The following is a 13,088-nucleotide window of genomic DNA, read 5'->3' as shown; positions in this document are numbered from 1 at the left end:
AAATTTTAAGAAGAAGAAAAAAAGGAAAAGTGTGCAGAAGCTTTAAGATAGATGTCAAATCCCCTCCAAAGCTCAAATTTTAAATAAAATTTCAAAACATGGGCTAGAAAGGCCAGATGTCTGTTTTTGTTGTGTTTTGTTTGTTTGTTTGTTTTGAGACAGGCTTTCTCTGTGTAGCCTTGGCTGTCTTGGACTCACTTTGTAGACTAGGCTGTGTTTGAACTCACAGAGATCCTCCTGCCCCTGCCTCCCAGAGTGCTGGGATTACAGGCGTGAGCCACCATTCCCAGCTTTATTTTTCTTTTTTCAAGTGTCCACATAGACATGTGTGCACCCAGTTCTATGGCGGCACCTGTGTACATATGTATGTGCCTGTAGAGGCTAGGGGACAACATGGGACTTCAGGCTTCTGCTTTAGGCATCAGTGGTTCCATCCTTTACCTGTTATTTTCCAGTTTTTATTTATTTTTATTTTTTCGAGGAGAGTCTCTCACTGGCCCGAACTTGCCAAGTGTGTTAGGCTGGTTGACCAGTGAGTCACGGGAACCCAGCTGTCTTTGCCCCCGCAGCACAGGAATTGCAACCATGTGTCTCCACATATGCACTTTTACACGGATTCTGCACACGCAAATCAGCTCCCTATGAGGCACTTTATTGACCAGGCTGTCTACCAAGCCCACCTTTTTGCTTTTAACAGCTGGGCTCCACTCTGCTACCCAGGCCAGTCCCAAACCTGTAAGCCCAAGCAGTCCTCCACTCTGAGCAGGCAAGCATCTGGGGCTCCAGGCACATGCAAAGGCCCCTGGCTTTTTGTGTTATCTCAGAAGAGGGCGTATTTTGGTGGAAACAAAATAGAGGCCACTTTCTTACTCTCATCTTACACATGAAGCAGCAATCGATTATTCAAATGCAAGAGGCCTTTGCTTGCTGTTCAGACCAGTAAGAATGAGTGCAAGCAGTCTACAATTTTAATACATATGCATACCTATACATGTATACACGCACATACGTAGTACATTCAGATAGCAAAGGAAACATTCTTAGGTCAGACACTGAGGCCAGACATTGAACACAGCAGCATCCTCTCTTGTTTATGTAAGAAAACACACGTGGTAGTGGAACGCTTCTGTCTCATGGCAGATAGGCATGTATGCTCACACTTGCATACACGGTGCAAAACTCGCTCAAACTTCATTCCGTAAGCTCTGGGTGGGAGGCTTTCCCACGCAAAGAGCTGAGAACGCTCCTTTCGGGCGGCTACATTTCTTTACCAACCTAACACAGATGACCTGTGCCAGGGCGTTAGTCATCTGATTAGGAAAAGCCAAAGTCTGCCCGGGTCCATGCCTATTGCCTTCCTTAGATACACGATGGAGATTAATATCGATTAATCCGTGTCAATGAAGAAACAAGGGAACAACATTGAAATGTTGCATCTGTTGGTGCAAAGAGCAATGGATAAACCAATCCCAAATAACTGATTAGTAATAAAAGGTGTAAATGTTCCAATGTATGTATCATACCTCCTTATGAGAACTTGACATAATGTCTTTTATACCTACAATGATTTTCCACGTGAAAATAAAAGCTTTACATAAAAATTATATACATTGTATCTACAAACATATTTGTATGTATTTGTACATACACACACATATATGTATGTACTCACATACATGCATCTTTCCTTTTTATTTGATATTTCCATGTAAGGGATGTCAGGGGAAGACAGTTACTGCCATACTGCTATGCACACACTCATACATGTTCAAACACTGTTAAAAGAAAAAGATCTCACTCCCGTGCAGAATGAAACTCTTGATGGAGTGGTTATAAAACCCAAGAGAGAATGTGTAAAGACATCAAGGGGGCGTGGCCTAGCTATGGGTATGTGCTGGTCCTGTCACACAGATTCAGTCCTGTGTGTGTGTGTGTGTAGGCTGGGAATAGGAAATCTAGGCAGGCCCATCTGTGTGGATGTAGCAACCTCTGCTGCCCGTTAGACCTGGCCACTCCTTTCCAAATGGTTGATTAATTCTACTTGCTGTCCTGCTGAATACAGAAGTTGAATGGACGGGCCACACCAGGAACTGTTTTCACGGCGCTCTCATGGACAGTGTTCACACACCTAATCCCATTTAACCCACCCAGGGGTCAACCTCTTTGGTGAGAACTCTAGAGTGACACTTGCAAACATCTGACACCCTGTAGTGATTTATACCGTTAGACTCTCCCCTCAGGGACCTGCACCATTAATGAGTGGTCACGTGAGCGGCCTCACCTTCTTGGCGTTTTCTGACTGACTCAGCATCTTCTCGGCATCTTCCAGCCAGGCTTGGAGACTAGCCACAGTGTCACCATAGCGGTCCCAGTTGGAGATCACCTCCTCCAGCATGCTCCTCACACTCCTCACCTCCACAGAGAGGTTCCTCCACTGGGCAGTGGTCTCGCTCATGAACTTCATCACGTTCTCAGCTTCCTCCACTGAATCAGAAACAGCCAGTTAGGCTCCCTTCTGTACTTAAAACCCTCTCTACAGTTTCCTATGTTCTTATGTACCTGCAGCAAGGGCATCTATCAGGAATGTAAGTCTCCATTCCCAACAATTACGGCAGACATTTACAAGCTGTAAGCAAACATATCTCCCAAAGTTTATCTCCACAGTAGCTTAATCTCTCATATCTATATTCAAGTTATTCCATATATATATATATATTTCCTTTAATCCCCTCGGAGTTGAAACTAGGCTGAAAAATTGCAACTTAGAAAAACGAATGCTGATTTCGTTCTATCTTAGATGATTACACACAGAAAGAATATCAGTTTTCAAGATAGACACCTCTCAGAATCCCACTGTCCTTTCCAAGGTAAAAGCATCAAGCCAAAGATTCTACACAGGAAAAAAAATGGTCTGACCCCATAGAAACCTATCGATCTTAAAATTTACTTAAGCCAGCACTACAACCAGTTATGATTCTTGTGTGGACATTAACTGTTTAGGATGCTAACTATAACATTTTCATAAATAAATATTTTTTAAAAACTTGGACCGTATTCACTCCAATTACCCTCCCCCCTCCCCCCTCCTACCTCAGCGTTCTCAGCAAATCCCACAGTGTGCTTTACCTGAGCCGTCTGCTTTGACGTACATCTCAGCTGTCTGTTTCAGGATCTGGTACGTCACTTCATATTGTTCAAAGAACTTGCTGTTTTCTATGAAAGACTAGAAAAGGGTGCACACTGGTGAGTAGATAGCAAATATTAGGCCTGTGCACAAATGACAAGGTTTACTTTTCTTCATAAGCTTATGGTTTTTTATCCAATTCTGTCAACCTCATTCTATTGGAAAAATCAAAATTAATTCCACTGTCATGGCTCACTTGGGTTATATGCAGCCATATATCATGCCTACATTTTCAAGACCAACTCAGCACCAGACTGAGAACACATTCTATTTCTTTACCATGCAAACATTTGTTTTTCCCAAAGAACAGAATTTCCTCTAGAGGATCTGGGCCTAACATTTAGAAAGTGCTAAATTTGGGGTAACATTTTAATGTCCCACTGTGTTGGAGCTGTCGAAGTCTGTTGTTCTTTGAACATTAGCCCTGGGGGATGACTGACTGCTTTGAGGAACTTCCAGTTAAAAATAAACCACAGTGAAAACACTTTCATTAAAAATAAAAAGCAGAAAGTTTAAAAATAATTGCATGTGCTGTCCATATTATTGATGGTTTCATGTTCCAATTACCTAGCACAAAAAGTACAGATTAGAATAAAGCAAGATGTAAATCTCCACAGAATATACATACATAATAAAATTAGTGTTCGCACACAGAGACAATAGAATTGAGGACTCAAAAAAAAATCTTAGGTAAATTTTTTTTGTTAATGCTCAACTCCCTTCTGATCAAAAGATTGTTCGTAATACTCCACGTAGAAAATTAATACAATTAAAACCAGCAATGTGTCTCCTGAACCTCTTTAAATTCTCCTACTAGCAGAACAAATCTTTAAGAGTTTAATCAGTTAAAGTAGTCGAGCAGGATAATCGCGGCGATCCAAAGTTACGCGTCTCGCACTGGAGGCTTCCACCGTGTGCTAGCACGCCTGTATCATACACTAATGACGCTTCCTGGAAAGGCAAAAGTGGTTCATAAAGCAGTTACAAAGACATTCCTAGATTTTTATCACTGTTTACCTTGTTTCACTATAAAACTCTAAAAGATCACATATTAACTACAGTGAAGATTATTTTATATCTACAGAACATTTGTAAATCTCTAGAAATAGTTAATGCAGAAACCTACGACTTCCATGGTGTGAGAGTCTTCTGTGACTGACATTTTATTGAATGACCTTAATAGGGTTTACTGTGTTTGGCTGAGAATAGAGTATGACAATAGTACTTTAGAAAATTCCCTATTTAGTCGTAAGTCCTATTTTCTCTCCCAAATTAGGGAAAGAATAATTTACTAAAACTTAAACTGTGAACCATTTTAGCCAAACAAGAAAATCATTTTTGTTTTAAAAAATGGAGTATTATATTTAACACTCTAAATGTTGTTAAAACAATTGAAGAAACAACTGCATTTGACAAAGCTTTTTAAAAAAAAAATTGTTTCTGTAGAGTCAATGCAAGCGGCAAGACGGTAAGGAGAAAACACCCGCTGTAAGAAGCAGAAAAACAGTGCTGTCCGTGCTGTCCGTGCTGTCCAGGTATATGTAAAAAAAAAAAAAATCATTTGCCTGATTAGTTTGCAAATTAACTACAAATGAAAAATTTGCTTATTTTTAGGTTTGCTTTTGGCCTAAAAAAAGAAGGGAAGATAAGATTATAATAAAATAATTCATTATGTTTGAATTTCCTATTTTAACAATTAGACCATTTTTAAAATAAAATAATCCCATTTGCTGTTACAAACCTTTACTGGCCCATGTAATTTGAGCTCTTTTTTGCTAATTTTGGAGAAGCCGTCGAACAATGAAGTTTGTCTGGGCTAGCCACTTCCACGGGAGGCCTGCTGAGTTTCCCGTTTACTGTGCTAGACATGTCTCGCAGGAAAATGCCCATTTTAAATTAAAATGACATGTTAATTTACTTTATTAAAATAGCTAAAATTGGGTTCCTGAAGCAAATGGGCTCTCAGAGTAGATGATAAGACAAGAAAAGTTATAGTACCACTTATAACCTTGAAACCAAAATATTAGAAGAACGTTTCTGTCTTCAAAGTATAGACATAATAAACTAAAACTCATTAATTTCACTGAGAGAGCTAAATCAGATAATTATAAATCCTTTAAAATTTTATCATGTTGTCTATTTACATTAGAATTCATTGCGAATTGTAAGATTCACGTTATGTTGAACTTGAAATTTCTACAATTCCAAAAGCTTTTCTTTCATATGAAGGACAGAAATGTTATATTACTGTTTACATAGCAAAAGCAGACATTGCGTGTTAACTAGCAAGATCATTGTAAACAATTCTGAAGGGCTGAATCAATGCCTTATGCAATCACTGACCCATAGCATCTGGCCTAACATTTAATTATTTAAAAACACTTTCAGATTTCTCTATTTGTGGATGTGCTTTGGCTATCAGCATATATGTGCCACGGCATTTATGTAAAAGCCTTGTTCCTCCCATCCACCATGTGGGTCTCTGCTTGTCCTCAGATTAATAAGGCTTAGTTAGCGTCAAGAATTTACCTGCTGAGCCATCTCAGTGACCCACATATGGTCTAATTGTTTTCCTAACAATCATAAAGGCATTTTTCAAGGACTTAATGTGCTCATTGGCTCACAGCCTAGCTAGGAAGCCTATTCTGTGACTCTCCAACCCCTAAAACATGTATGAGTTTTTTCTTTTGAATGTAATTAATGTCAAATTGAGAACTGATACCAAGGAAGATGATTTTGGACTCTTCATAGCCTCAGTATTATTTTGTTTATTAGAAATCAGAGTAACGCCCCATGTTCATATTTTTAAATGAGGAAGAAGACCTTAGATTTAAATAACTGACTTTATAATTTTATTGAAAAATTTCATACTTTTTGAAATGGTCTGTTCTAAAATGAAGGATTTTCCTCTAAAGCGCTTGAGGGGTGTGACACTGAATGAAGGCAGCACACAGTGTGTCCTTTGGAAGAACCTCTATTATTCTGCCACTACCGTCATCATGGTAAAATGCGAAAACTTCAGAAAAGAGTCATCATGGAAACGTTAGTCATTCACAAAGCTAAATGAGTGGTGAGTCGAATACACTTTCCTGTGACAATGCTTCACACACTTTCTGTCATGTTCCCGAGCCCACCAACGAATGGCAGTGGTGATCAAACTATCACAATGCAAAAGAGCAAAATATTATTCAATTTCAAAAATATTAAAAAGAACTAATATTTATGAGAACATTCGTTAATTCATTACAATTTCATAAACTTCAATATCTTGATCTTCTAAGTTATTTTTTCACAATTATGTATTTAGAGAGTAATATTGTTGCATGCCTGCAAGGCCATTTGATTTGGAAATATCTAGACTCAAATTCTGACTGCATTTCTTGTCACTTGTGTCACCTGGAGCTTGGGGTTGGGGCATTTAAACTCCAGAGGCAGCTGCATAGCGTTTCATCAGTGTTTAATGCGCTGTGAAAACTCTGTAGAGCCTTTGTCGAGGTGAAAAGGGAGGCCCTTACAGGCCCACGGTTACTGAAGTTATTCATCCAAATGACCCTAAAGCCACTTATGGAAACTTTATCTAGGACCCCTTCACCAGGTCTCAAGTGCATGTTCACTGACACCTTCTGGGACTAGAGGGTGACTGTCCCCTCTACAGACAGGAAAGTCGTAGAGCAGTTTGAAATTAGCACCTCAGTGAACGCTTTAACTTTATGGAGTAGGCAGGAAGTGCTGACATTAGCATCAACTCTCTATTTATATATCTTTTGAGAAATTTGAAGAGAATTATTAATATCATTGTTTTGGAACATCGACCTGGTAAAGCAGTCCTATTAGGTACTGGAATCCGATTGGCTGTTCTTAAATAGCGAGAACAAAGGATGGAGCCTGTGTAATTAACTCCACGCTCGAGAGCATCATTTGCTATGACTAAAACTGAAGGTATAAATCCATTCCTCCATTTAATATTTATAAGACTAAAGCAATTACTAGAATTTTAAAAATGGATTTCTTTTCCTTACCAAAATAGCCACAAATGAATAAAGGAACACATGTAACAGAGTTCACAGCTTTTGAAAAAAATGTTTCCTAGGGCAGTTTAGTGAATCTAGAGAGAAGATGTATTATCCACTAGGTAAAATGTTTTGTTCCAAACTCATGGAGCTAACATGTCAGCTAAAGAACAAAATTAAAATGTAATAAAGCTGACTATGATTCCAAGGCACTTATAGGAAGTCGCACTCTGTAAGTCATTGTGACTGGTCCGGTTGCAGTAAGCCTGTATGTTACAAGTTTAGTTTTATAGTTTTCAACCTGTGTTTCAACATAAATGTCAGAAGACATGACAGAGATGCCCCGTTAATGAATATTTTCCATCAAATGTTGCAAATAATTTGTGGAAGGCATGGCTAGGTTACTAAGAGAAAACAGATTATCTCGGAACATGAGATAATATTTTTAAATTATGTTGGTACGGAGGTTATTCACAGGAGACTCATGCAGAAGATCTGACATGGTCACAGTGCCCCTGTGGACAACTAAAAACAATCCCCGTTACCTCACACCGGGAGCTTAGAGGACTAGGATAGTCCCTGAGCACAGCAGTTCAGCTTTAAAGGACTAATGCAGCCACAACTAAAGGTGTGTGAATACACAAACACACACACACAAAACAACAACAAACAAAAACACATTTGTAAGTGATAAAGCCCACCACTAGGGTCCGATACGAATCATACTGGGAACCCTCCGGATGTCTGGATGTGCAGGACAAATTCCAAACAATCCAGGTTGATACTCCAGTTGCTTGTGAAAAGCTCCACACCTTTGAGCCAAGCCACTTCCCAAAGCGGTGTTTTCACACTTAAATTCAGGGTGGACCTCTGTCAGAGCGTTAGAGACTCACGATATAGCTCTGCAGCAGCAGCTCCACCGACTCTCGCCTCCCGTACTTGATGATCCACGACTTCAGCTTTGACTCAGCCAGGACCAGCAGGGACAGCAGACGGTACTTCAGCTCCAGAAACTCCATTTTCATCAAGTGCAGCTCGGATGTGGAGGACACAAAATGAAACCTCAGAACAGACAGGGAGAATTCGCAGGATGTAACTAATAGTAACAGAAGAGGCTGCCCGAACCTGTTACACAGAAGCCTTCTAAACTCCCAGCTCCAGGTCAGGGGATCCGGTTCCTTTCTTAGCTCAGGGTTTCAAGGAACAAAAAACAGGATCGATTGAAGCCTTTGATTTAGTTCTCTTTCCTGGTAACACATCTCTCATCTGTTTCTTTCATAAGCTGTTTTTGCAATGTTACATAATGTTCCTTACAGTATTGAATAAAAATACAGCCTATGATGAAGAACGCGTTTCTGAGATCTGCAGGCTGTGGGAACATTCTAGCTCACTCTCTCCAGTTAATAATATATTAGAATGTTGGCACTCTTAGCATCTGTGTGGGAACCCACTTTGCATTTACCAAATGCAAGCATCCCTATTAAAACTGTAACAGTTCATTTTGGAAAAGAAAAAGAATGTGAAAAAAATACAAAGCATCCATCTAACCTATTTTTAAAGAGCCTTCATATAAAAATCCAGCCTTCTCTTACCTCTCAGCCATGTCCTCTAGCTGATCAGGAGGCATCGGGATCCCATTGACAGACCTGGTCCTGTAGATTTCATGGAATGCTCTTTTGTGGGCATCTGTATTTTGAAGCAGATCCTAATATGCAATGTAAAAAACTTAAATGAGGAAACATGTTCCCAAGAGGCTGAGAAGCATAATTTTCAGGCTTACTGATGAGTCAATGTAGTCAACAATTTGTCCCTGCCGCCACCTTCACACGCAGCCAGCGCCTGTCACAGGCGTTACCTGGAACGGCAGTCCCTGCCGGTGGAGAGGCTCTGCTGGAGCTGTGTCTAATAATCACAGCATTTTAAGCGCACATGACACGTGCCCAGCAGTGGGCTCAGACCCTTTGATGGTGTAAGACTCAGGGACTGTGTAATCACTGCCGGGAACAACCATCTCGGTGTTTTGCCTGGGGTTTGGAGATGCCAGTTTTTGTTGTTGTTGTTGTGTTTTGTTTTGTTTTCTGAAAACTGAACATACCAACTTAACCCCTTAATGGTAACAGAGATTAGCTTCCCTGCTATTGTTTTCAAATTGAATGTGTCAGGGGTACTTTAAATAGTATTTGCCAATTATAATATACTTTGAAAACGCAGTTTGGTCAGAAAATTCCTTAAAAGCACGAAAAGCAGCCCCCAGCTAACAGAGAAAAGATCAAATGTGATGTTTATTTGTCTACCGCGTATTTTTCAGACACACACTCATTTACAAGAAGAATACATCTTTGCCATCCGCCCAATCCCATTTCTTACACACCGTAAAGGGAGAGAGTTGGGTGAATGAAGCTTATCTGCTTTCTTACAGAAGAATAAAAACTAGGTGTGAGCCATTGTGAAAATAAGGTCTAGCAGCCCGCCAAGGTGGTCAATTCAAGGTAATATTATTCCACTTCACTACTATTCACCAGCAGAAAGGAAGCAGGAAGACAAAAGACACATACGTACATGGGTAGACAAAGCATTTAGAATATGAATTAACCTTTTAAGACTCTTGGCTAGCAGGATGGCACAGCAGTTAAGGACACTTGCCACAAACCCTGACATTTGAATTTGATACTCAAAACTCACATGGTAGAAGGAAAGGACTGACTGCCACATGCTATCATAGTGCCATATGCACTAAAACATACTTGCACATAAATAAATACATAAATAATTGATAGATGGTGGGTAGATATATACATGATAGATATATAGATGGATGATAGATAGCTAAATGAGAGATGATAGATAGCTAGATGATAGATGATAGATAAATAGATAGATGACAGGTGATAGATAGAAGATAGACAGATGATAGATGGTGACTTCAGAGGAATTTGTGCCTACACAGCTACCTCTCATTTCTTATACCTGACAGCTTTTATATCCAGTGTCCTGGGAAAATTCTTTACCTCTCACAGGTGTGTAAAGGAGGTTCTAAAGCTAGCATACACTGCTTGTCCCTAGGAAGTGCCCAATCACTATAAAACAGCTAGATACTAAACAAAACATAAAACTTTAATTTTTAAAAAGTTTAATTTTTAAAAAAACTGGGCTTACAGGCAATACAACTGTTTAGGTCACCCTGTTTTTACCAAAACATGTTCCAAAAATAGATCAGAGACTATAAACAAGAACACAACAACATCAAAAAGCCAGACCATCCAGGGCAGGTATTAATCCAGCAGTTTGGGATTCTTGGGCTTTGGAATGTGAGCAAGATGAAGACACTGCAAATGGATCTCCTTGATGAAGTCAGAATCCCTTAAGGCGGGCTAAGAACAGCTTGTAGCAAATACACTAGTGGGGGAGTAAAGGTCACTATCCAACATAAGAGGTTCGCTGTCAAAAGTGGCAGCCAGTGAAACATGGGGCCAGGGTAATGTCAGCCATCAGTAATGAATACTAGTGTATGTGTAAGAAGGAGCGCAGTGAGGGATGGTTTCTTAGCGTGATTGGAGATGGTTAAAGCACTGATTTCCAATAATTTTAGATATCTGTGTCTGAGCTTCAGGGATGACCACAGCGTATACCTATAATTTCAACCCAGTAGGGGGAAGCTATAAGGAAGTACAGCAAGCTATGCTTGGAATGATGATGGCTACCTTCTATGCCAGGACCTGGGGTTGCTGTGAGTTTGAACATGAGCTGCAGAATGAGACTTTGTCTCAAGAAACCTAAAAGGATGGATGAGAGGAAGAGGGGGGAGGAGAGAGGGAGAGTGGAGGGAGAGAAAGAGGGAAGGAAATGCTCAAAAGCAAAAACCAGACCAAAACTCCTATCAATTTATAAATAGCAAAAAAAAAAAAAAAAAGGTAGAAAAGGGGGCAAAAAAATAGTCAAATGATTAAAAATAATCCTCCAGGACAAAACTTGCTATGAATAAATATAAATGCATATGGACATGAGACTGAGATTGTCAGAGCAGAGGAACAAACAAAATCAGTTGAGAGAGAAGACAGCCTATTTGTACATGGATGGAGAAAAAAATGAAAAAGGGAAGATTTGTATGAGAGAGGCATCTAACCATTAGGGAAATAGAAAGGTTGGAATTCCTAGACAGTAAACTACATCAGCGACACCAACTGAAAATTTGCACAAGGACCGTTAGTCGTCACAATAAGTAAGGATGATCAGAGTTCCACATTACTATAACATGTATTAATCCCGAGACTGAATATACATAGTAAACTTCCAAATATATACAAACTGGTAAGACAGCAGAGGAACGACAAACCTATACTGCAGTGGGAATCACTAACACACCCCCTTCGGCTACCAAGATGGAGCACGGGAACAAGCTATCCTGCATGGTGGAGTAAGGGAGATCTAATGAAGGCTCAAAGAAGATGAGAAAGGGAAACAGGATTATCACTGGGCAGAGAAAGTTCCTTAGGGATAGCCGGGCAAAGACCTCACGCTGGAATATGCTTTCCTCTCTGAGGTCATTATTAAGGTAAGTTTTCACTGACCTCTTACTTAAAATTAAAACATCAGCATTGCCCTGTCTTTTTTTGTCCTCAGATTTTCATTTACTTATTTACTACCTTCATTATTTTTCTCTTCATCCTCTCGGGACAGATGATATGATGAGTGTCAGGGAACTGTGTCTATATTCATGCAAATGGGCTCTGAACACTACCTGTTACCATGCAGGAGCTCAATACAAGTCTACTGAAAACCAAGAAAGACCGGAGAGAGATGGCCAGGAGTATAGGAAGGAGAACAGGAGACCACACAAAAGAAGAGTTTCATGGTCATGGGAGCGCTTGGTGAAAGGTGTGTAACGGGGAGGCCAACAACCGGCCAACTTTGTTCAGCCCAGCCTGGGTCATATGGCGGTGATGGTTCATCACTGTGAAATCAAAAGAAGAAACAGAAAATTCTTAACAGCTTGTCTGGATAAACAGAAGGAGGGCTTTTGGACAGTACCTGGGAAGAAAAGCAGGGTAAAAAGAAAGACTTTGAATATATGTGCGTGTGCGTGCATACGTGAGCGTGCATGTGTGTGTGTGTGTGTGTGTGTGTGAAGAGGAAGCTCACTGTAGAAGACAGGAACTTGGGACACTTATCTCCACCTCTTTCAGAGGAAGGGTAGGAATAGTATCTAAGGCTCACAGGAGTAGCTGGCCCTGGCTAGGAGCACAGATGGTTCATCCACAGCAACAGAGTGAAGATGGGCTATCTGGGCACAGATGCGGGTGTGTGGGTTGATATGCCCGTGGGAGCGTGCGGATATTCTTTTCTGATTGCTTCTATTTTTCTCAGGGAAATAGGAAGCGGTGTCATCAGCCAAGAGTGAGGACAGAGAGGAGGTGAGGAAGGCTGAGGAGACAAGGCATGGAATAGATGTCCCAGAAATGGTATTAGAGGGTCTGGAGTCGGGAAATGCCTGTGACAGCTGCAGGGCGCTGGGAGCCCAGTTGCATTAGTCACTGTCAGAGCGTGTGGGCTCTCCAGCCTTGGCAGCTGCCTGCGTGTGGGGGCATGGCCTATGCAGAAACTCAGCTTTATATTTTTACCAGGTTAGTTAGAAAAAGAGAGACGTGGGCAATGGAATTGAAGATGTGTCCAGGGTGTAACTTTTATGAACCCTCCATTGAAATAGCACAAAGGGAAAGGAGAAAATGAAAAAGAGGGAGATAGACTCAAAGGGTAAAAAGCATTGAAGAATTACAGTGTCCAAATGGACACAGACTTGCTTGACTGGAGAGTGAGATGCTTGACAAAGCAGTTGTTGAGGGCTTTGGTCACTGGTGATGATGATGACAACAGGTTAGGACAAAGGAGATAATGGC

General features: G+C 40.5%; 1 protein-coding gene across 14 annotated transcripts in view; it reads right to left on the bottom strand.

Moving 5' to 3' along the window:
• Positions 1 to 13,088, bottom strand: part of Syne1 (spectrin repeat containing nuclear envelope protein 1) — a 459,455-nt gene that overhangs the window by 313,628 nt on the left and 132,739 nt on the right. For 13 of the 14 annotated variants that reach the window (XM_060373516.1, XM_060373529.1, XM_060373530.1 and 10 more), the window contains 4 exons: positions 8,787 to 8,899; positions 8,088 to 8,256; positions 3,127 to 3,223; positions 2,282 to 2,484 (listed from right to left, as the gene is read on the bottom strand). In XM_060373516.1, the coding sequence (XP_060229499.1) occupies positions 2,282 to 2,484; positions 3,127 to 3,223; positions 8,088 to 8,256; positions 8,787 to 8,899 (582 nt within the window). Of the gene's footprint in view, positions 1 to 2,281; positions 2,485 to 3,126; positions 3,224 to 8,087; positions 8,257 to 8,786; positions 8,900 to 9,049; positions 9,090 to 13,088 lie in introns of those variants that run through there. The other variant, XM_060373531.1, reaches the window with a different exon arrangement.

Source organism: Meriones unguiculatus, chromosome 20, assembly GCF_030254825.1.
Source record: "Meriones unguiculatus strain TT.TT164.6M chromosome 20, Bangor_MerUng_6.1, whole genome shotgun sequence".
Classification (NCBI taxonomy): Eukaryota; Metazoa; Chordata; class Mammalia; order Rodentia; family Muridae; genus Meriones; species Meriones unguiculatus.
This window is presented reverse-complemented; position numbering and strand designations above follow the sequence as displayed.